This window comes from Trichechus manatus, unplaced genomic scaffold, assembly GCF_000243295.1.
Source record: "Trichechus manatus latirostris isolate Lorelei unplaced genomic scaffold, TriManLat1.0 scaffold00057, whole genome shotgun sequence".
NCBI classification, from domain to species: Eukaryota; Metazoa; Chordata; class Mammalia; order Sirenia; family Trichechidae; genus Trichechus; species Trichechus manatus.
Genome location: NW_004443993.1, coordinates 1,560,708 through 1,585,901, shown reverse-complemented (window position 1 = coordinate 1,585,901; position 25,194 = coordinate 1,560,708). Strand labels below are relative to the sequence as shown.

General features: G+C 41.3%; 1 protein-coding gene across 8 annotated transcripts in view; it reads left to right on the top strand.

The window, feature by feature from the left end:
- The first annotated feature begins 448 nt into the window (after positions 1 to 448).
- Positions 449 to 25,194, top strand: part of ILF3 (interleukin enhancer binding factor 3) — a 41,002-nt gene continuing 16,256 nt past the window's right edge. For 2 of the 8 annotated variants that reach the window (XM_004378342.2, XM_012556139.2), the window contains exons 1-4: positions 450 to 622; positions 16,978 to 17,076; positions 22,540 to 22,769; positions 22,876 to 23,053. In XM_004378342.2, the coding sequence (XP_004378399.1) occupies positions 17,074 to 17,076; positions 22,540 to 22,769; positions 22,876 to 23,053 (411 nt within the window). In that variant the 5' untranslated portion in view covers positions 450 to 622; positions 16,978 to 17,073. Of the gene's footprint in view, positions 623 to 1,163; positions 1,534 to 16,505; positions 17,077 to 17,718; positions 17,836 to 22,539; positions 22,770 to 22,875; positions 23,054 to 25,194 lie in introns of those variants that run through there. The other 6 variants (XM_023733197.1, XM_023733196.1, XM_023733194.1 and 3 more) reach the window with 6 other exon arrangements.

The window sequence follows — 25,194 nt, the reverse complement described above, 5'->3', positions numbered from 1 at the left end:
GACGGGCGTAAGATGGCGGCTGCGCAGGCGTGCAGATTACTGTTTTCGAACCCGCAGCGAGGCTCCGCCTCTCGCCCTTGCCCCTGAGTCACGTGGTAATAGCCGCCGAAAAACCGCCATTAAATAAGAGCTGTTACCCGGTCACCTGACGCACGGCTACCAATACAGCAAAGGTAAAGCGTAAAAGTCCTCGTCACGTGGCCAAGGAGGACTACGAAGTCGCCATTGTCACATGATCAGGCAAAGACGTAGAAAAGAGAGGAAAACGTACCAGCGCCACGTGACAGCCACGCTCCAGCTTCGCCTCCGTCACGTGGCTAAGACCTACCCACCCTAATCTCCTTTGGCCCCTCCCCCTTTTCCGCTGGGCCTGCGTCGAGCAGCATACGCGACGGCGAGGGGGCGGGGCTCCGGCCAGTCACGTGCCCCCGCATCGCCCCGGCGCGCGTGCGTGCACACTCTCTCGCTCGCCCCCGGCCTCAGCTCCTCCTCCTCCTCTTCTCGCCATTGCAGTTGGACTCAGCAGCCCGGCGCACACCGCGTGGCTTTTGGGGGGAGACCCCGGGGGGCTGTGGCTGGAGGGCGGCGGCGGCTGCGGTCGGGGTAAGAGGACGCCAACGAGGTGAGTGCCAATGTGGCGGCGGCTGAGCCCGCTCCCGCCTCTGCCCCTCCCCCCGCCCGTCTTTCCTCTCCGCGCGGGCCCGGCTTGGGGGTCGCAGTGACAAGCCTTGAGGCGCCGCGCACCCCCTGCTTCCGCCCTGACTGCCTGGTCCTCTAACCCCGGCGTCTGACCCATTCTTCCCTCGCCTGCTTCGCTCCCGCGCTCGGCCGTTACTCTCCCCCATTGTGCCGAGGAAACAAAATGGCGGCCGCGGCGGCGGCAGGGCCCGGTGCGCGCGCATCCGTCCCCCCATCTCACGGCCCCTCGGCCGGCGGCAGCGCCTCGCGCGGGGTGTGCGCGCGCACCGGGCTTCTGGCTGCCGCTTTCCCCGGGCTGCGCTTTGTTTGTTGCGGCGCCCCGGGCGCACGTGCCGGGAGCACACACCCCCTCCGGCCCGAGCGGTAGGGGCAACCCCCCTCCTCCTCTTTGTGCCCTTCCCGCCCCGGGTTCCAGGAGGGTCCCAGGTTCCCGAGGCGGGCAACGCCGCCTCTTTTGTCCTCACTGGGCGCGGGGAGGCGTACCCCCTCCCTGGAACCCCGTCTCCACGCGGACTCCCCATAAGAGTTTTGTGGGTTCTTGGGGTTTCCAAATTTCTGGCCACCTAAGCCTCTCGCAAATCAGAATCCGAATTTAGGAGGGATTAAGCTTTCCCTTTGCTTAGGTGTTTCTGTAATTTTTGTTTTTTTCGATCTTAGGATTGGTTTCTCTCCAAACACGGGTGTTTAGGGTGCACAGTAATTTGCAACATGTCTTCCAAGATTGGAACTTGAACTTGGGAGTTTGAAACTCTCTTCTGTTTTTTTCAAGTAGTTCAGTGATTGAGATTCTTGAGGTTGCTGTCGAGGTTCTGCGCGGGTTAATCTTCTGCCTGGGTGAGTTATTTGGGATATACAGTGATCAGTATGTTCTTCCCGTGTTCAGTGTCTAAACATGAAGAGAGTGAGCCATCTACTCAAAATTGATAAAAAGTTGCTTGGGATTCTGCTGACGGGACTTGATGGGCCAGCAAAGAAGCATTGATTTTGGCTTAAGCCTCTTTTCTCGATTCATATTTTCGTGATTCTGAATTTGTTTTTCTGATTGCTTAGGATTCTATCTTGCTTTAAAAGTGAGTGGTTGGTGGCATATTTGGGGTTCACGGGGAAATGTGAGATGCCACTCGACGTTACGATTCAAATTAGGACGTGAGCTTCCCTTTGTGCAGGTATTCGTGATTGGATATGTCCACGGATTGCTCACAGTGCTGCCACTATGCTTTATGTGTGATGCTTTGTGTGTGGTCTTGTGGGATGTTGTTACAGCAGCTAGCCTGGCTGTGAATGAAGTGTGGGAACCAGAGCTTCTTGCAGAGCTGAAGAAGGAAAAGAAGGCCCCAGGGTACTGGCAGGTGCTACCATCCCTGTTCTATAGTCTTGGAGTCTTTTCCCCTGAGCTGTCTCTTGGCCATGTGGGCAGCCACTGGTCCCTGGGGTTTGTGCATCCAATCTGTGCAGGCCCTGCTGTTGTCTGGCTGGCCCTCTGGTTTAGCTTGGAGGCTGAGCAATACTGCCAGCACCAGGCACTGCTTTATCAGACCCCTTATCCTGCTGGAGCTTGGATAAGCCAGGGAATCACCCTCTTTCTGGAACAGAGGTGCATGATTGATTGTAGTTTTTGTTTGTTTTTCCTGATTGAACTTGTCTAGTGCCTGCAGGCAAGAATTCCTTAGCTCCTTACTTAGAGTTTTGGAGTACCATATTTCTGGGAGTAAGGAATCTAAGACTTTATTTTCTTAAATTCTTTCTGTCAAATACATTGGCATGGACAGCTACTAATATTTTGACCTAGCAAATATGTGGTGCTCTTTTTCAAGCTTGCCTGGTTAAGGTCTCCAGGTAGGAACAGGTGGAGCTGGTGATGGAGAAAGAGCCTTTTAAGTTGGTCTCTTCCCTATTCTGGGTGAACGTCAGGCAGCATCTTGTGTGTCTTAGGCTTTAACAAGATGTGGGGTTGGAAATGTTTTTGCTTTTGAAAAAGGCTTTGGAAGTTTTACTTGGACTGGTACTGTTCACTCTTAACTCTTTCACCCTCCTCACCACTTCCTTCTGATTTCACCTTTCATGGCCTCAGAGGAGTGATTCCTTTTCCTAAGCAGCCTGAATTTATACCTGCTTGGACTTAACATCCCGCTACATTTCGTCATCAAGTTGATTAACCTTGTGAAATTTTGAAAGCTGTGTAAACGGCATGTCACCATGTAGTGCTAGCGTGTATGGCCCACAAAGTTGGGACATTTTATTTGAATCTTGCTTTGATTGGATCTTCTACCTTTTATTGCCAGAGTTAGGATTTTCTAGGTTCTGTTGTTTGTCACGTTGTATTTTTATGGTGAAAACAAAAACCTACACCTCTTCAGTTTTTACGTGTACGTTTCGGTGACAATGGTTACGTTGTTCAAGTTGTGCCACCTTTATTTTGCATAACTTTTTCCAAACTATTTCATCATCATAACAAACTCATTGCCCCCTTAAGCTTCTCATCCATCCTTTTGAGTTGTTGCTGTCAATTTGGAGTTCTAGTGGCACAGTGGTTAAGAGGTTGACTGCTAACCAAGAGGTTGGCAGTTCAAATCCACCAGCCACTCCTATGGGGCAGTTCTACTCTGTTGTATAGGGGTGCTGTGAGTCAGAATCTACTTGATGGCAATGGGTTTGGTCTTGGTTGGGGTTGTCAATTTGGTCACACACAGATAATTCTTTAGAAGAGTATAATGCTTAATACAATCTTTTTTTCTAATTAGGCTAAATTTATTTGGTTCAAAGATGACTTCAGGCGATAGCTTCAGTTCAAGGTTTAAAGATGCCTTCAGGGTATAGTTTCAGGGATCATAGGGCCTCAGTAGCTCCAGAAAGTCTGGATTCCATGAAAATTTGAAATTCTTTTTTATATTTTCTCGCTTTTAATCAGGATTCTTCTATAGAATCATTAATCTGCATGTTCGGTATTAGACACCATCTAGTTCTTCCGGTCTCTCAGCAAAGGAGGCAGGTCATAGAGGGGATTAGACACGTATTCCATTTTCTCCAGTGATTTCCTGACCTTTCTTCATCTGTTGCTCTTAGTGAATGGAGGCAAGTTGTACCTTGGATGGCCGCTCACAATAGGCTCTTATTTTGGGGGAAGTGGTGTTACAGTGATAGAATTCTCAGCTTCCTTGCGGGATACCTGGGTTTGATTTCTGGCTAGTGCACCTCGCTCACAGCCACCACTCATCCGTCAGAGGAGGCTTTCGTGTTGATGTGATGCTGAACAGGTTTCAGCAGAGCTTCTAGACTAGGGTGGACTTAGAAGAAGGGCCTGGTGATGTACTTCTAAAAATCAGCCCATGAAAACTCTGTAGATCACAGTGGTCTGATCTACAACTAACCATGGGGATGGCACAGGATTAGGCAGCATTTCGTTCCGTTGTGTGTGGGGTCACCATGAGCTCTGGGCTAACTTGTTGGCAGCTAACAATGACATTTTGGGTGGTTTTTATCTTAGCAAAGTCCTAGGAGAGAAAGATTTGATCTCTGTTTCTGACAGAAGGGTTTGGAATTATAGGCAGATAGTGGAAACCCTGGTGGCATAGTGGTTAAGAGTTTGACTGCCAACTAAAAGGTCATTTCCAGTCCACCAGGCACTCCTTGGAAACCCTTTGGGACAGTTCTCCGTCCTGTACGGTCACTATGAGTTGGAATCGACTTGACAGCAACAGGTTGGTTTAGTGGTTTGACTGGGTCTACATAAGTGAGTCAGTGAGGAGGGGTATTGGTGCCCTGAGGGGATGTGGCTGACTTCAGTGTCCTGCTGCATCATTTGGCTATTTTGTTTGAAACAAGTAGGTTATGTGTCAGCTTTGTTGCTTAGGGTAAGCTGGTGCCTCTCTGTGATGCATTTCTCAATAATAGGGAAAGCAGGGTGGGCAGGTGTTTGTTAGGGAGCCTCAGCAGTGTAACATTTTAAAAACAATTGTCCCTTATTTTTTTCCAAGACAGCACTTTACATTGTAAATATCAATTGGAAATTCTAATGGAATTTTAACAGCTGCTGTTTTCAGATGGCTTGGGAAAGTGATGTTTAGTTGAAATTTAATTTTTTATTAAACGTCCATATAATGAAGAAATTGAGAATGAGCTTACTGTCTAAGTGCTACTTTTGTGTGTGTGTGTGGCGGGGGCTATCTGTGACCACTAAGGATTATTTAGTCGCAAAGTTGAATGTGCACCCTTTTTATCAGAAGATGTAACTTTGCTTCAAATTATGTTTATCTCTTAGATGATTAATAGGAAGTGGTTCTATGGGCAATTTGAGGTCCATGATAATTTCCCTTGAAGGTTCCAGTCAGACATCCTTCTCCTTATTTTCATTAGGATATTAATCTTTCAGGGCGCTTGACTTTTCTTTGCTTGCTTTTGAACAACTTTCTCTTACCTGAGTGTGTGTGTGTGTTTTAAGAATGAAATGTTGCAGATTAGCTTTGCTTCTCAATACGTTTAGATTGTTTTGCAGTTTAATAAATCCCTGCTTTGTATTCATAATTCAAAAAAAATCTTAAATGTCAGCTGCATGGAAATAACCAGACCAGCCCTGTGGCTCATAGCAAAACTTAATAAATAATTTGTCAAGTGGGTGACCTGTGCAGAATCCTTGGAGGAGGGAATAAATAATGGCTGGCCAGTCAGCATGGTAGCTCTGTGGGCTGCTCAGTAATGGGGCTTGTTGATGACCCAGCTTTGCAAAGTGAATATGTAAGGTGACAGGAGTGGAGAGAAGGTGAATTGAATCGATTTTGGTGAAATTGGCTCAAGTTTGCTTTTTTAAAACCCAAGGCTTCAGCTGTGGAAAATAGTTCGGAGGTTTCTTCTAAAACTCAACAAGCATCCTTTGCGATGAGACCGGAAGAACTGGATGGTGCCCAGCTATCATTATTGAACATTTTGATAAAAGATGCTATAGAAGAATCCTGATTAAAAGGGGGGAAATAACAGAATTCCAAATTTTCATGGACTCCAAACTTCTTGGAGCCATGAAAGTTGGATCAACCCCTGAAACTATTGCGCTGACATGATCTTTAAACCTTAAACCAAAAAAATCCTCTTGAAGTCTTAAAACCAAAACAATAGTTTAACTAGTAAAAAATGTCTGCCTTGAGTATTATGCGCTTTTAAGAACTGTATGGGATCAAACTGACAACAGCAACTCCAAAGGTTAGACAGAAAATTTAGGGAGCAGTTAATTTATGTTAATGGAGGAGGAACACCTCAGAAAAGGAGGGTTGAGAATGGTTGCACAGTGCTGTGTAAATTCTCAACAACAGCAACAAAAAAACAGGCAACTACCATATGACCCATCAGTTTCACTCTAGGACATGTATCCCAAAGAAATGAAAATTTGTGTTCACACAAAAACCTGTATACAAATGTTCATGCAGCTTTAATCCTAGTGTCAAAGAACTGGAAACAATGTAGATGTCCTCTAGTGGGTGAGTGGTTCAGCAAGTGATGTTATATCCATATCATGGGATACTACTTTAGCAATAAAAAGAAACTATTAATGCACACACCAACTCGATGAATCTTGAGGCAGTTATGCTGAGTAAAGCAAGCCAATTCCAAAAAAAGTTGCTCTGTATAGCTCCACTTATGTAGCAGTCCTGAAACGACAAAATTATAGAAATGGTGAGTGGATTCGTCGGTTGGGAGATTGGGAGGTGAGTGTGACTAAAAAGCAACAGGAATGGTCCTTGGCTGTGATGGAACTGTTTTGTATCTTGACTGTATCAGTGTCAGTGTCCTAGTTGTGATACTGCACTATAGTTTGTTAGATGTTTTTTGTTTTGCACTATGGCATTGTAGTAGTCTTAGAGAAAGGAGCGTGGTTGAGTGGGGAGAACATGTCACTTCGACTTTTTTGTTGTTCTTCGACCTTCATTATTCATTGTACAGCTTTCACAAGCATATAAGGCAATTGAAAAATACCATGACTTGGGTCAGGCTCATCTTAGTCCTCAAAGTGACATCTTTTGCTTTTTAACATTTTAAAGAGGTCTTTTGCAGCAGTTTTGCCCAATCCAATACGTCCTTTGATTTTTTTTTTAAATTGATTAAAGTTTATTTATGACTTGTAAATGGACATTTCTGACTTAGAGAAAAGAAATGTTCCAAAGAAGATAAATCTTTCACAGATTCTTGTACTCCAGCTTCTCACTATATTGCCATGGAAACAGGGCCAGAGTAGTGTTTACATAATAATTTGTGGACATGCAGCATCTTCTTGAAGAACAATTCAAGTAACTACTGATTGACCCTAAAACACAGCTTCTATCTAGTCTGACTTTCGGAGTTTCTGTTGTTGAGACTGACTACACATAGACAATTCTTTAAAAGAGGATAGTGCCTAAGGAAAATGTTCTTTACTAATTAAGCTCAATTATTGTTTGACTTAAAGATGACTTTCAGAAAACCAGTTTTCTCAAGGTTTAAGGTTCAAAGATTATCTCAGGGCGATAGTTAGTGTGGGCCATTTTCAACCTCTCATGGATCCGTGAGAATTAAAAACTCTGTTCCTCATCACACTAGAAAGTTTACTTCTCATGTATTTTTTTCTGGTATTAATGCTCAGTTAACTGTGCTCTGTACTACTGAGAAGAGAAGCAAGATGTGGAATGAGGTGGGGGAGAATGCAGTTATTGCTCACACGGACTTCTAATTAGTTCCAATTTTTTATATCTTTCATCACTATCCCTTCATCAAACCTGCCCTTTCTCAGCCCATGTCTTCTGGGTTCCAAGCCACAGGGTTACTTATTAGAATTTCCTTTGAAGACTTTTCATAATTTACTTTTGTTAAAAAATAATTATTTACTTTTGGTGGCAATATACACAACCAAACGTACATTCATTCACAATTTCTGTGTGGACAGTTCAAAAACATTTGTTGCATACTGTACAATTGTGTCACCATTCTGTCTCCACCCATATTGTTTCAACACCATTAATTTAGGCGCTCTGCCCCTGAAAGTTCTCATCTGTGCTTTAGACTAACTGTTGTCAGTTTACACTCGTATAGGTAATTCTTTATAAGAGTGCTATGCTCGAGCGAAACATTCCTTATTAATTGGGCTAATCTATTGCTTAGTTTAATGATGGCTTCATGGGATAGTTTTGGCTCAAGGTTTGAAGATTATTTCCAAGCGTTATATTTGGCGGTTCCTCCAGTCTCAGTGGATCCAGGAAGTCTGGTTTCTGTATGACGTCCTTTGATTTCTAGATTGCTGCTTCCATGGGCATTGATTGTGGATCCAAGTAAAATGAAATCCTTGACAACTTCAATATTTTCTCAGTTTATCATGATGTTACATGTTGGTCCAGTTGTGAGGATTATTGTTTTCTTTATGTCGAGGTGTAAGCACTACTGAAGGCTGTGGTCGTTGATCTTCATCAGTAAGTGCTTCAAAGTTCTCTTCACTTCCAGCAAGCAAGATTGTGTTATCTGCATAATGCAGGTTGTTAATGAATCTTTCCCCAGTCCTGATGCCCCGTTCTTCATATAGTTCAGCTTCTCAGATTATTTGCTCAGCCTCAAGATTGAATAAGCATGGTGAAAGGATATAACCCCGATGCACACCTTCTGTGACTTTAAATCACGCAGTATCCCCTTGTTCTGTTCAAATGACTGTCTCTTGGTCTCTGCACAGGTTCCTCATGGGCACAATAAAGTGTTTTGGAATTCCCATTCTTCACACTGTTATATATAATTTGTTATGATCGACACAGTCGAATACATTTGTATAGCCAATAAAACACAGGTAAACATCTTTCTTTTATTCTCTGTTTTTCAGCCAAGAGCTGACAGGAACAATGATATCCCTTATTCCACGTCCTCTTCTCGGGAACTCTAGGTTACCACTAATAAGCTTATGATATTGAACAAGTTAGTTAGCCTTTCTTTATGTCATTTTTTTTCCCCCCAATTGTGTGGACTTGCACTGTACTTCTGCAAGGTCTTACCATGGGTAAAGGGTACATAGGATTTGTCTGTATTATTTCTTCTGACTGCATGTGAATCTGGAGTTCTCACAAAAATAAAAGTTTAATTTAGAAAAACTCACCTTTGCCCGTTAAAATAATTCAGGTGTCTGTGTATTAATACTTAGTGTCCTTGGGAATAGAGTTTTTAATGTTTGTATTTTAAACTGGAAAGAAACACTTCTGGAAGAAGTAAAAAAAAAATTACATTGCACACTAAGTTAAAAAAAAATCCAAGACCTCATTATGGGTATAAATTGGAAGGATGGGAAGATTTTATGAGCTTGCTTTCCTCTTGCTCTGGCTGCTGCTTAAAGAGCTAAACATTTTTTGTGTGATATTATGTCCCCTCACAGGCAGATTTTAAAACATTTCTTCTGTTGTTAGGTGCCATCGAGTAACTTCCAACTCATAGCGACCTATCTCATGTACAACAGAAGGAAACATTACCCCATCCTGCTGTTGACACTGGTTCATCTAAGACGAGGCTTCCAGCTGGTTCGGTCCAGTTTGAACCCCTGCTGAGAAGTTGCATTTCTAACAAATTCCCAGGTGATGCTAATGCTGCTGGTTAGGGACCAGTTTAGAGAACTACCAGTAGAGCAGTGGTTCTCAAAATTTATTATACGTAAGAATCACCTGGGGATCTTGTTTAAATGTAGATTCTGATTCTTAGCAGGGGTTCAGACCGGTTGGAATCCCTGATCCAAGAGTAGTTAAAATGACTCCTTTAATACATACACTGCATCTGTAGTTTTACAGTTTCTAAAGCATTTCCCCACATTGCCCCTTTAGTCCTAGTATCTGCAGCTCTGTGGGGAAGGTGTTATTTTCATCCTCATTTTTGACCCAGCTTTGAAAGGCTAAGTGATTTACCTGAGGTCCCACAGCTGCCACATTAGAGAACCCAGGCACAAACCTGGGGTTCCTGTCTCCAAGACCAGAGGGTTCTCCACAATACCAGTGGTCCCCGAGTCCTGGGTCTCCCAGAGCAGAAAATGTTCCACAAACCATTTTGAGAACAACCTGTGCTTGCCAACTTTTCTGTCAAGTGAAATGTTTAAGTGGCTACCTTACACTGTTTCTGTCCTTTCATAAGAAGAAAGGACATCTTAACACTAAAAACACAAGAAAGTTAACTTAGAGCAAAGGACAGTGGACAGTTCTTTAAAATGAAGATAATTTGTGAAAAATATTTTTGTTTCTAATTTGGCATCTCCGCATGAACCAGTAAAAACATTGTTGGAAACAGAACTGGAAATCTTTGCACTAGACTTTAGATTTGTGTTGAGTTTTTAAATTACTCAGCATGGCATTGATAATCGGATTTTAGATTGGCGTCTTCTAACTAGGTTGTTTTGTCAGTTCTTTTCAGTGTGTCCTAACGATGTGAGTCTATAAAAGTTTAAGGAGTCATTTCACTTCACTACCGAAGATGGGATAGCTCCAAACCTCTTGCTGTCAAGTCAGTTTTGACTCAGTGACCCTATAGGACAGAGTAGAACTGCCATGTAGGGTTTCTAAGGCTGTAAATATTTATGGAAGCAAACTGCCACATCTTTCTCCCTGAGAGCTGGCTGGTAAGTTCAAACAGCTGATCTTTAGCAGCCGAGTGCTTAACCAGTGAGCAACCAGGGCTCCAGGATCTCTCCAGTGGTCAGGAAACCAGGGGCACTGGATTGTGGCATTGTGAATTTCAAAGCTGAATTCTGACTCTCTAAGATGCGTATCTACTTCAGGACTGTTCCCCAGAGTTGTGAGGAGATATATAGGACTCTGAAATACCCTGGAACAGACTAACCACCTGCATGTTTGTGTCATATATAATCCTTCTCCACCCTGTGATACGTGGGGGTATCCCTGTTGAGATGTCACTGCTATACCTGTACATTCATTTTACAGACGTTTGTTGAGCCAGGCATGCTAGGTTGGGTATCTTTCTTTACCAATGCAAGTACCATGAGTTTCACATCATAATTAGTGAGAGGTCTGAAAGACAGTAATCACACCTCAAACATGATGTTTGTGGTTTAAACTTCTGTAACTGCATGCTGCGGGTGGGCTGGTTTCAGGAACCAGAAAAAGAAACAAACCTGATCCCTCTGTGTTAGAACATCCAAATCACACACAGGTTATGTTTAAAATTCTTATAGTTCACTTTCCAGCCATATCCTCTGTTTCTTTTTAGAGAGACAAGGCTGGTAAATGTGTGCTGGCTTTACTTGTTGCCAAGTTTGAATCAACTTGTGAGTGTTGCATGTAGATGTGTGTTGTGGCTTCTTGCCAGCATGCTCCTCACTAAAAATGCTCCCGAAAAGGTTTTTGCTCACCCAGAAGACCCCTGCATCAGTTTGTGTGGTGAGTTTCTTGGCATTCAAGACTAGGAATGCTGGCTTCAGAGAGGCTGGTTTGGATGACAAATCTGGGACTTATAGAGACATACGAGGCCATTTTTGTAGCCCTGGAAAGGAGCATTAACTCCAGTTTTCAAGCATTTTAGTTCAGATAATTGGTACTCTTACTTGCTTTTCCTCCGAATTGAATTGGGCAGCATCACCCTGACCTAGTCTAAAGGAGGGGGCTTTGGGATGAATGGACTGCAGACTGGTAAAGTGTGGTAGCGAGAGCCAGCTTGAGCCCCGCGGGCCCCTTCTTCAGGTGCCTATGGAAATCTACATGTGGAACGTTTGTGTGAAAACAGGTGTATTTGGGTCATATGCGTGTCCTTGAGGACTTTTTGATGGGGTGGTAGTTTAACACCATGGATATCCTGTTCCCTAGCAGCAGAAGGATGATTTTCTAATCCAAACATCTGTGTTTCAGGTGGCATTTTTAGTAGGCATGTAGTAACACCTACTAGGGGTGAGTTCAGTTTCAGAGTAAAGAGTTGGGATATAGACAGCTCCAGCAGTGGCAGATTAGCTTTTTTAAAATAGGTATTATAGATTCGTGGATTTTTATAAATTTAACATGTTGAATTAGTTATAGTTACATTTTTGCAACATTTTATTATAAAAAAATGTTCAAACATACAGAAAAGGTGTCATAAATTTATGGTGAACACCTGTGTACATAACCTAGATTCTACCATTGACATTTGACCATACTTTCGTTTCCTACATCTGTCCACCCATCTATTCTGTTCATCCATCAGTCTGCTTTTTAAGTACATTTTATTTTTTAGAGCAGTTTTAGGTTTACAGAAAAATTGTGCAGGAAGTACAGAGGGTTACCATATACTCCCTGTCCCCGGCACTGTACAGTTTGAACCCACCAGCCACTCCATGGGAGAAAGATGTGGCAGTTCATTTCTGTAAAGATGACAGCATTGGAAACCCTGTGGGGCAGTTCTGTCCTATAGAGTCACTATGAGTCGTAATTAGATTCTACAGCAACATGGCCATAGGTTTTTTGGTTTTAATGTACATTTGTTGTGATTGATAAACCAGTATTGACACATTATTAGCCAAGGTTCATAGTTTACATTAGTGTTTACTCTTCGTGAATGCAGATGTAAATTATGGGTTTTAACAAATGGCGTCTGTCTGCCATATCATCACACAGAACAGTTTCACTGTCCCCAACATCTCCTGTGCTCCACCTGTTCATCCCTCGCCTGGTAACCATTGATCTTTTTACTGCCTATAATTTTACCTTTTTCAGAATGTCATTGTTTGAATCACACAGTATGTAGCCTTTACACGCTTTTATTTAATGATTAATTTCAAGGTAGCAGAAAGTTGCAGTTGTCTTTCTAAATCTGCTTCCCTCTGAATATTAACTGTTTTTGTTAGTTGCAGTCCTGTAGATTCCAACTCATGACAGTCCCATGTGTGCAGAGTAGAACTGTTACATAGGATTTTCAGTGGCTGATTTTACTAGGAAGCAGATTGGCAGTCCTGTGTTCCAAGGCACCTCTGAGCAGATTTGAACCGCCAACCTTTCAGCTGGTAGTCTAGTGCTTAAACATCTGTGCCACCCAGGGACCCCTAAATATTAACTAGAGTTCAATATCAGTTACAGTTCTTTTTTTCTTTTGAAGTAATGTACAAACCTTGAGTATGTTTTGATCACTGCGTATACCAAAACCACTATCAAAATGTAGACCATGGCCATCACCCCAGAAAGCTTCCTCGGGCCCATCCCAGGTGATCCCTGCCACTGTCCCCTAGAGGAAACCACTTCTGCCCTCATCATTGATTTTACCCGTTCTAGAACTTCCTGTAGGTGGAATCATTATTATTTTTGATACATTATCCCAATTTTGAGATACTGTCCCAAATATAGCCAGTGGAAATCTTCACAGGCTGGCTCCTGCATCCTTTAGACAAGCCTGCATTTGTCTTTGAGCACTTCCTTGCCTTCCCGTGCTGCAGTACAACTCAAGACTCACCTAGTATATTTTGTGTTTTAGGTGTAGAACCAAGCATTTCTCTGAGGAGCTCCTTTTAGTAGGTTTTAGACAGTATCAGTCCTTCAAAACTCTAGTAAAAAGTCTTAGCCACCTGGAACCTTGGTTGAACTTTTGTCGTAGTTACCTATTGCTTTACAAATACCACAGGTAGGTGTCTTTAAAGAATAGAAATTTGTTTTCTCATGGTTCTAAAGGCTACAAGTCCAAATCAGGGTTGATTCTTTTCTTGTTGTAGCACTGGGTGTTCTTGGCATGTAGATGATCCTCACATGGTGCCTGTCTTCCCTGTGTATGTCTCTTTACCTATTCTGGTCCTTGCATAGCTCAGAAGTGATTGGGTTTAGGATCCACCCTATACTGGTGTGGCCTCATTAATATAACAAAAGACACCCGTTTCCAAGTGGGATCACATCCACAGGTACAAGGACCAGGAATTCAACATGTATTTTTGGGGGACACAGTACTTAACAACTTTGTGTTATTTTAAAGTTTCTGCATTTGATATTTGCAGTGAAGGAGGAATTTGAGATGAAAGGGTTGATAATTATCTAAGAAAGCATTGGCTTATGGTACTGTGTTGGACTTGGAAGTGTCCATCACTGTCCTCAGCATCTAGCCTAGTGCCTGGCACAGAGGAGTTACATACTCGTTCAATAAATAAATACAGTTTTAAACACCAGTTTTCATTATCAGATTGATGAGATTGCAGCATAGATAGGGGCGAGACTGGTGGCTTTGTAACTCAGGACTTGCAGTAGTAGCTACAGCTGACTCCTCGCCATACAGCTCATAGTTAATTTCTTGTGCTACTCAGGAAACAGGCTGTGATTGCTGGTGGCCCTGGTTCTTGTTGGTTTAGAATTGGATTTCCTGAACTTTGTATAATGTTTAGAGTATCTTCCATGACTGTACTTCTGTAAATGCATTGGAAAAAAACTATTACGGACGTTTTCATAGATGCGCCAATGAATCCCAGTAAACCCATCACCCAGCCTTACATTTTGCAATCTTGTTTCATCCTTTTCCCTTCTGCACTCCCCCACCCCCACTGGAGTATTTTAGAGCAAATACCAGGCATGTACTTTCAGCTGTAACTACTTACACACGTATCTAAAAGATAGAAATGTCCTTTTAAAACACAACCGCAATATCATTTGCTCCTAACTGCCTGGATGATAATTCCTAATACAGGATGCACTTCTGCTTGCTTATCTCTTAGTAACTTAGCCCTCACTGCAGCCTGGTGACGTAGATCCTGTCGAAGTAGGGACTCTGAGGGTCTGGTATTTCCGCTGTGTTCTTTTATAGGTTAACTCATTTAACTTTCACAGTCCCCCTGCAAAATAGAAGGGCTTCTTCCACATTGAAAAGGAACCTCCAAGGAAACTTGTCCAAGGCTACACTGCTAGTGGCTTGGTGAGCAAGGTTTCAGACCCAGAACCACTCGGGGAAGACAGCACCTGAGCCCAGGGACTGGTTTTCCACCTCTGTGCACTCCTTTGTTCCCTCCACTCCCAGGAAACCTCTGACCTTAGCCTGCCTATTGCCTGGCTCTGCAGGGGAGTCACCTCTGTTCCATAAGTTTTTTTTTTTAATAAATTTTTTCCCATACAAGAATTTATACATACGTTGTTATGTGACTCTAATTGCTCTCCCCATACTGTGACAGCACACTCCGTCTTTCCACCCCTGATTCCGTGTCCATTCAGCCAGCTTCTAACCCTCTCTGCCTTGCCATCTCACCTCCGGACAGAAGCTGCCCATTTAGTCTTTCTTATCTACTTGAGCTAAAAGGCACACTTCTCATGAATATTGCTTTAGGTCCCACAGTCCAGTCCAATCCTTGTCTGAAGAGTTGGCCTCAGAAGTTGTTTTAGTTCTGGGCTGATAGAGAATCCAGGGGCCATGCTTTCCAGGATACCATTCCGTAAGTTTTAAAGATCAACTTTGGAACCTTTAAATTTGCAACTAAAATGTTACATAGTCCTGAAGCATTGTGGAAAATTTTTGTTTTGGCCAGTCATGTTAGAGCTTATCCTTGAAGCATATACCTCTCCAGTTTTGAGCCTGCTGCACTGGCTCTTAAAGTTTATATTGAAGGGGCTAGCTCTGATATGGAGTGATTGGATTCATCTGTTGAATGTTTTGCTATTTTTTTTTTTCTCATTTACTCATTTGGAAGATCTCAGTATAGACCAGACTGTTTGCACAGAGTGGGAATTGAGTAGGTTGTAGTCATCATGTTGTTTTGAGACCAAAATTGTAATTATAGGCCGTCTCGGTGGGTTACGAATGAACATCCGACTTTCATACAGCCTGTAGTTATGAACCAACCCCCGAAAAGCCTATTATATTAAAAATTCGAGGTACATACAATGGTTTGTAATAACAAATCAAGCGATGTGACACGCATCTAGAACTTTTATTATTAGTGTATTGTTATGTTAAAGATGTTTTAGTATATCTGAAAGTGTTTCTGTAATGTATTTATGCATGGAGAGGTACACTATATACTACACAGAAAAGACAAACATTTGACTGACATTAGATACAAACCATACGTAAATGATCCGATTTATGTATAAATTTGATTTGAAGACACTTAGAAACCTGACTTGTTCGCAATCTGGGGACTGCCTGTATAGCTGTGACTGTGTTGAAGACTTCTGTTGTGCACTTTAGTTGTCTCAGCCTCTCCATAGTTGAATCCAAAGATGTATCCAGTTGATGTCTTGGATTAACTTATGAAAAGGTTCTTTTTCCATTTTACAGAAGCCTTTTTCAGAGGTCTGTCTTCTGTCTTCCTTCAGTTTCTTCTTTACCCTCAAGGCCAGAGCTCCTGCCCTCTTTTTTCTTTATCCAGACACCAAGATTTTATTTTTTTATTGTACGTTCGATGAAGGTTTACAGAGCAGTTAAGTTTCTTATTAAACAGTTAATGCACATATTGTTTTGTGACATTGGTTGCCTACCCCATGGCATGTCAGCACTTCCCGTTCTCAACCTTGGATTCCTCGTTACCAGCTTTCCTTTCCCCTCCTGCCTTCTCGTCCTTGCCCCTGAGCTGGTGTGCCCATTTACTCTTGTTTTGTTTTATGGGCTTGTCTAATCTTTGGCTGAAGGTTGACCCTCAGGAGTGACTTCAGTAGTGAGTTAAAAGGGTGTCCGGGGGCCATACTCTTGGGGTTTCTGCAGCCTCTGTCAGACCAAAAGGCTGGTCTTTTTTTGTGACTTAGAATTTTGTTCTATGTTTTTCTCCAGCTCTGTCCAGGATCCTCTTGTGATGCCTGTCAGAGCAGTTGATGGTGGTGGCCGGGCACCATCTAGTTGTGCTGGACTTAGTCTGGTGGAGGCTGTGATAGTTGTGGTCCATTAGCTGTTTGGACTAATCTTTCCCTTGTCTTTGGTTTTCTTCATTCTCAACTTGCTTCATTACAGGTTGGGACCAGTGGAGTACCTTAGATGGCCACTTACTGGACACCAAGATTTTGATGAACACTTTTAGCTATATCAGTTTTTAGAGACTTGTTAATATCTTTATTTTTGTGTTTGTAAAAATTGACTTTTTATGTAAAGAAATAATAAAACTATGGAAAAAAATATAAAAACTGTGTGTGGCCTGAAGTGAGAGCTGCCTTCTCAAAACTCACTGTTTTCATTTTAAGAGAACTTTATAATTAGTAGTTTACTGACTTGGCTTAGCGGTCGTTACTTGGAAATAAAGATGTGTCTTGCTGTGTTATAGGGCACCTTCATGTGGCAACACTGGTGTCATTCATACTGTTGGATATCTGGCTGCTAAAATTAATCGGTCTATGAAATATTTGAAACTAAAAAGATTTTCTGATCTTATAGATAGTTGAAGTTGTTGATAACACCAAGGAAATCTGTCACAATTTGAAAAGATAAGCAAAAATTTGGTTTCCAGACACTACAGAAAAAGAAGTAAAAATGGTAAGAAAACTTTTTTTTTTTTTAATCACAGATGCTATTTCTTCACAGAGATGCTTGTGGACTTTTTGAGTTGTAAAATAGGTATAGTAAAAACTCTTTAAGTCAGTCTCCCATTTGTGTAAGAGTGCTTTTAAAACTGAGGTGTTTGGCATTACTAAAGTGGCTGACACAGGTCTAAATCAAATTCCCGTTTGCCCTAGATCCCTGTATGTGCATACACCCCCTTCTGGTGAACAACTTTTTGGTTATACTTGAGACTGTGATAAAAATGTTCCGTCTTTAGAAAGAATGCTTATAGGTGATGTCTAGCAAAGTTGTGGTTTATGGTTAAGCAAGTGATAAAAGTGTTCCAGGAAGAGAATGATGAGAATGTTGTCCAAAAAGACACTTGTGTAAGAGCGCTCTCAGAAAATTGCCTATGCATTTTGCCCCCAGAAAGTCTGTGATAGAAAATAAATTAACTAAGGTTATGAATTTTATTTGTGACTCGTGTCACTTTCATTCAGCCTTCGTATGTAAAAATCCCTTTCTCCTTTCAGACTTTGGAACACGTTGCACCTTCACTTTTGTGTTCCTCAACTCGAGGTCCCCACTGGAGTTGCTGTCCCTTCAATAAACCTCTTTCTCTTTAACTCCTAACAGAGTGCTAGAGTTTCTTCTTTGACATATCTGGTGTCAGATGCGGGATTTCGAAGGTGCATTGCCTTCAGCGACCCCCGAGGAATCGAGGCTGCACGAACTCTCGGGCGTCGTCGCAAGGTAAATAACCTTTCAAATCCGAGCTCCGCTCCTTTGCGTTGAAGCTCTTTGAGTTTTATTGAAGGATTTGTTTTTTCTCCTTGAAAGTAAGTTTTGACTATTATTGGGAAAATGGGAAATGCCTGTTCCAGGAGTGCATCAGAACCACCCTCTTTGACTCCTGTTCATTATATGAACAAGCATTTTTGTCCCTTAACATGCTTGTTTTTATTTGGCATACTACCGAGAATAATTTGGAAAGTCAGTTTGTCCACTTCGGGGTTCTTTTGAACTTTGTAAATTAGTGGGTTTCTTTTGTTTTTTTTGTTTTTTGGTCTATGCAGTAAATTAGAGAATAAAGGCTCCCGAATCAAACAATCCCAGTGGGATGCCTATTTGGATTGGTATTTAGAAGTGTCTAAGAGACATCAGGATATAATAATTGCTTTTCTGCAGAATACTGTTCTTAAATTAACTAAGCAAAGCAAAGAATTACAATGCCAGAATCCTGCATTTGCCCCTTTGCTGGCTGTTTCTTCTTTGTACCCTTCTTTAACCATCTATTCTTGCTGACAGTACTTTGTTTAAACTTCTTTTCTGTATTAGAAACCAACAGAGAAACCTGTGTCTAAAATGCCCTTTAAAATCTTAGTATGGAAGCTGAGGAGCGTTTTGGTATTACTTTTGTGGCCTAGACACTCTCAGAGCTGCATAGCGTTACGAAAGATTTTCCAAAGCTACCGGAAGATGCTTACAAGTTTACTGAGAAATTAAAAATTCTTACACAAGTTTATCAGCCTGGGTTCCCAGATTTGTTTCAACTGGTCCATATGATAACTGGACCTAAAGAAGCTCAGCTACGGTTAGAACATGCTAAATCAGAAAACTCCCCCAGAGGCGGTGAACATTCCACTGCAGGAGTCCCGTTTTAGAATAGCAGTAGCAAGGTAAGGTATTGGCAGAAGCCCGGAAGGACAGAAACCTGGTGATGGCGAGTTGATACCTGAAAAGCCAAAAAAGGGAAGAAAGAAAATGGAACGAACTCACAGAACAGTGTGGTTCTGGTTATTAAAACTGAGAATACTCAAAAAAAATGTGGTAATACCCTTATAGCAGACCTCTGTCAACACTGTGGGGCAGACGGAGGACCCTCTAATTTAAAAATAAAAGATCTGATTCGACCATAAAGAAAGATGGGACTAAGAAAATTATATACTCTTGTATAACAGCTTTCTGAGTCCCCAGCACTGAGAACTCCCAGTGCAAAGCAAGAGAAACAAAGTAAAATGCCCCTCAAGACAGGCTTGTGTTGAGCAGCTTTGAAAAGATCTTAGAGGCCCCCTCTGAAATGTCCTGATAACTGTCCCTGCCAAGATAACTAAGTAACAACATAGTCATAGCTGGAATGGTTAAGGAGAAATAGGAAAACTAAGGGGAACTGCCTCCATGTTACCAGGCAACTAGGCTATTTTATTCAAGATTTAGGAGCTATTAATCTCATTGTTACTCCTAGATTCTAATAGTACTAAACCGTCATTTATTACTTTCTAATATCCCTTTGTATGCTACTCATTTTACAGTTGATCTTTGCAGCCCTTTTTTTTTTTTCAAGTGTTCCTGTGAATCCTGAAAACTAATATTGTTTGCTTTCACCTAGGAAAATCAACAATTTACCTGGATTGTAATGCCCCAGGGACTACTGAATCTACCACTTATTTTTCACATATTCTCCATACAGATTTACAGCCTTTGGAGTTTATAAGTAAATCCAAATTGCTACAATATTATAATTTGTTAATATGTCCAACCTCCAGAAGGCTTGCATTAATGATAATGTAATTTTTTTACGGCATTTAGCTGCTGGTGGACATAAAATTTCCAAAGATAAGTTACAGTTATCCCCGTTTTCTGTCAAATATTTGGGCCATATAATCTCTGCAGAAAGTATCAACCCTAAAAAAAGAAAATTTTTTTGCTTTCACTACTCCTAGAACAAAGAAACTGCTACAAGAGTTTTTAGAGCTTTGTGACTATTATTCCTAATTTATCTTCGTTGGCCCAATACTTACAAAAACATTTAAAGGCCTCTAAACCAGAATCATTCCAAATTTCACCAGAAGATCAAGAGGCTGTAAATAAATTAAAAGGGCCTTAACAGTAATACCTGCTCTAGGTTTTCGCAGTTATCACCTTGATTTTTCTATAAAATGTCTAGAAATGCTTTAAGCGTATTGACTCAAAAACATAAAAACAAAGATGTGTAGACTCTTAACAGCCTGTTGCTTGACCCTGTAACTAAAAGATAGCCTCCTTGTCTCCAGGCTGTAGCTGCTGTAGCCAAATTAGTAGAAAAACCACCTTAAGAACTAATTTGAAAGTTTTAGCATGGCCTGAAAAGCAAGACAGTAGGCAAAATGACTAGTACAATACAATTTTTTTTAAGAGAAAAAGAGTAGTTTTGTCTTAAAATAAAATGTTTAGTTGTGCCAGAATATAAAAGATAGTAAAAGTTAAACTTGAAGGGTATATTGTAAGTTATAAAAGGCTTGAGAAAGAGTTAACTTTACCTGCTTTGGTTTATGATACATGCAAATAATGAATTTTAAATGAAATATTTTGAAAATTCTATATTGAATGAATTTTAATATATTTATTGATAAGATTTAAAAAAAGACATGAATATTTTACTGCTAAATGTTACAGAAATGATTTTCTTTTCTGTTAAAATAGCAATGAGATCATAGTCTAAAAGGGGATAAGTAGAATAGATCAAAAGCCTTACATCATGATAGATTTATAACAGTGAACAGTTCAAGTAAATGTCAACTACTATGTAAAATATGTTTGGCCCATAAAAATATCTATTAGGAAAGACATCAGTTTAAAAAAACGCTTTATAGCCTTGCTGAAAGGGGCCAAACCTAATTCTCCTCACTAGTTTGTGTGCTGCCAAACAAAAGAGTCAAGCCTTAGATTCATTTGTCACAGCTAAAAAGGGCTAAGACACATGTATAGACTTGTCAACCCTTGGGAGAACTGGAAGTCACCTGTAAGCACTCTTGTGGCCAGAAGCAGATGCCATCTGAGGTACATAGCTAATCCCAAGATCACAGATCAAAATCCTATACGTGTTGTTAAAATGTATAGGCTTTATTTAGTGGTTATAGCTGTTTTTATATTAATAGCCTTATTGTATATCTGTGGTCTTATTTCTTGGTAATTCTGTTTAATACACAAACCCGTTTTAGCGTTTTTCTTCTCTGTTTAATCATTTTCTGCCATGCTTAGAGAATGCATTTATTAAAGTGGCTCAATGGGTAGCTAACATGGGTAATTTGACTAAATGTTAGATCTGCTATCCCTCTCCACAAACTGTACATGAAAATTTTTGCTAAGGCTATGTTAGGTAATGAAATAGCTGTTGACTTCTTTCTAGCCCAACAAGAGGAATATGCGCCATTACTAATATCTCTTGCTGTGTTTAAATAAATGCCACAAAAGAACTAAAGCAAGATATCCTGAAAATATTTGTTCGATATTCCTTATGCCTGATACTTCTTTTCTTAATATTTTTAGCTGATTACGTGATAATATTGGTTCTTGGTTGCATTCTTTATTACGGAGGGGATTGATTATCTTGATTATTATTATAATCTTTAGAGTAATCAAATGTTATATAAGTTGTTTTTTTGACATTTGTAGTCAAGTTACAGCTTTCCGAGCAATGCATAAATTACATACCTTAAAGAAACCAAGTTTGCAGGAAACCCGATTTACACCTTGAGTTAGTCTTTAAAAAAATGCCAGGTTATTCTTCCAAATGTGGCCTTGCTCTACACATGCCCTAACCAGAGGATTACAGAAGCAGAATATTTGAGCTGTGGCATGATAGAGTGATAAAAAATTTGAGTTACAAAATAATCACATGAGCAGTCCGTACAGAAAAAAATATTCTTATAATAGTGAAGGAATCTGTATGGAGATTCAGGATCAGAACGGGGAAATATGTAACAGCACTTTAAAACTGAGGTGTTTGGCATGACTGAAGTGGCTGACACAGGTCTAAATCAGATTCCCCTTTACCTAGATCCCTGCTTCTGCTTTCAGAATACGTGCACATACTCCTTTCTGGTGAATAACTATTTATTGTGATAAAAATGTTCTGTTTCTAGACAGAATACTCACAGCTGATTTATAACAAAGTTGTGGTTTCTGGGTAAGCAAGTGATAAAAGTGTTCCAGGAAGAGAATGTTCCCCAAAAAGATGTTTTTTTGAAACCGTTGTCAGTAACTTACGCAGTTTGCCCCCAGAAAGTCTGTGATAGAAAGTGGATTAACTAACATAAAATGTTTACTTGTGACTCATGTATAATCCCCAGCCCTCATATATAAAAATTCCTCTCTTCTTTCAGACTTTGGAGCACGTTGCATTTTTGCTTTGTGTTTGCCAACTCAAGGTCCCCGTTGGAGTTGCCGTCCCCTCAAAAAACCTCTTTCTCTTTAACTCCTGACAGAGTGCGAGAGTTTCTTTTTTTACGCATTCCTCCCACTGCCCAGAGAGAACAGCTGTTAAGTTTGGTTGTCTAACTCCTCAGATCTTTAGTCTTCTTCATATAGTCTTATTTTTTTTTTACAGAAAGTATAGCATAATTCTGAGTTGTGCAGCTTATAAGTGGTGGATTACTTGGTTTCTAAGCTTTTTTTAACTCAGTTTTCACATTTCAGCGTCCGGTGCGAATTTTTGTGAATGATGATCGCCATGTGATGGCAAAACATTCTTCTGTTTATCCAACCCAAGAGGAACTGGAAGCTGTTCAGAACATGGTGTCCCACACTGAGCGAGCTCTCAAAGCTGTGTCGGACTGGATAGATGAACAGGAGAAAGGAAGCAGTGAGAATGCCGAGTCCGAGAACATGGATGTGCCCCCAGAAGACGAGACCAAAGAAGGGGCCGGGTAAGTTTGAAGGTTTGTGCATCTCCTTTCTGAGAGACAGCCACCTTTCCTGGGGCCTCTTCAGGCTGGACTGAACCATCCTGTGCTGTGTGCTTTTGTCCCCCAGAGAACAGAAGACAGAGCACATGACCAGGACCCTGCGGGGTGTGATGCGTGTTGGCCTCGTGGCGAAGGGCCTCCTGCTCAAGGGGGACTTGGATCTGGAGCTGGTGCTGTTATGTAAGGAGAAGCCCACCACTGCTCTCCTGGATAAGGTGGCTGACAACCTGGCCATCCAGCTTGCTGTGAGTGTAACCACCTCCATTAGGTAGGGGGGAGGTGTGCTTGTCAAGGATGTGGGGCAGAGGAAGAAATGCCCAGCCCGTGCCCTGCACCAGCTGTGCTTATACCTCACGTTAGGTGATGGACAGAAGTGCAGTGGAGCCACTGAGGTTCTGGAGTGGGTGGCTGACTGGCTGCAGTAGCACCCAACTGCTCTGCCAGTCAGTAATGACCCGTGTTTGCCATGTGCCAGGCTGCACTCTTCTAGGGCTGCCCAAGAGTGAGCTCGTTTGGCCTGAATTCACATCCAGACTCCAGTTGATAGTACGATGATTAACTCTTCCTTCCTGATCCAAACCTGGACGTAAAATTTTTTTTAAAAAAACCAGCTTATTTCTTTTATTACAAAAGTATTACACAGTAATAAACCGTTTGCTGTCAAGTCAGTTCCGACTCATGGTGACCCCACGTGTGTGAGAGTAGATCTGTGCTCCATAGGGTTTTCAGTGGCTGAGTTTTCAGAACTAGATAGCCAGGCCCTTCTTTCGATGTGCCTTTGGGTGGACTTGAGCCTCTACAATTTATTGAGCATTTACTATGCTAGGTTCTAGGCCAAACATGCTGTTTACATATATCATTCATTCTTTTAACAATTCTCTGATATACGAGTTTTAGTATCTTAAGTATTATGGGTGATGTGACTGAGGTGCAGGGAAACTGAGTAATTGATCCCAGGGGCCCTGGTTGGTGTGTTCTGAGGCTTCAGAATCTTTGCAAATCACAGCTACACACTTACTTCTCAGGACAGGTTCATCTGAGATTAAGTTGAAGAATAAGCAAAAGAAAAAGGTAAAAAAAAATAGCTATAAATTTTCATTCCATAGAGAGCCACTATTAGCTTTTATTCTTTATATAAATTGTGCGTTCTGTCACATGTATAGTAGGTAATTTTGAGGAGCTATTTAAGGTGAAGCCCTGAAATATTTTTTTAGTGGTTAATTTAAGAATTTATTTTATCCTTGACTATGAAAAGTATATGAATTAAAGAAAAACAGGTTGGTCTGAAAGTTTTTAAAGGAGGGACAACTTTTAATTTAGATCAGTGGTTTCTAACTTTGGCAATTTCGCCCTCAGGACATTTGGCAAAGTTGAGACATTTTTGCTTGTCTCATTAGGGTCTACTGCCATCTAGTGGGTAGAGGCCAGAGATATTGGTAAACATCCTACAGTGCACAAATAGCCCCCACCACAAAGAAGTATCTAGCCCAGAGTGTCAGTACTGAGGTTGGGAAACACTAATTTAGATTTTCAGAAGTGTGTTTGTCATTCTTCTGTACCCCAGTGCCATACTTACTTTGTTTCCCCTAGAAAAATGATAAATGTTTGAATTTTCTTTGTCAAGTTGTATGGACTGGTATAAAGAAGAAAGCAAACATCAGACTGTTGTGAACATCCTTCTAGAAGTGCATTCGCAGCAAATACGTTTTTTAAAAGTATAGTAAAAATACACATAACATTATTTGTCAATGCAACAATTTTTGCATGTATAGTTCAGTGACATTCATCGTGTTGTGCAACCATTACCACGACCCTTTGCTTAGTTGTTTCACCACCATTAATGAATACAGTCTTTTATATCCATCATATTATATAAACTATTTTGTACCACTGTTTCTATTCCACACGCTGGTGGCTGCTCATCCCAGCGTGGAAATACCACTGGCTGCATGCTTACTCTGTGGTGGGCACTGTGTTTCCCACACTGTCCTATTTAATCTTCCTACAGTCTCTGGTGTAGGTTCTGTCACTAAGCCTATTTCACAAACTAGAAACGTCAGGCTTCGTGAGATTAAGTGATTTGTCCAAAGTAAGACATCTATCAAGTGACCAGACAAGGATTCAAATGCAGTCTCCTTCTCCCAGAGCCTAAACTCTTAACCACAGTAGTATAAAGCTCCCTGTGGAAATCACTTCTCTGTGTGTAGTGTACTCCTATCTGGAGTACCCAGAAAATGGCTGAACCTCCAGGCCAGCAAGAGGGAGGTTCTGACAGCCTAGATGGAGGCCCTCTCTCACGCCATACCCTGAGAGGTGGCTGATCTGCTGTAGTATAGTAACTGGCAAATCTAAATTGAACTGTTGTTTGGCTTGAAGAGAAAGTACT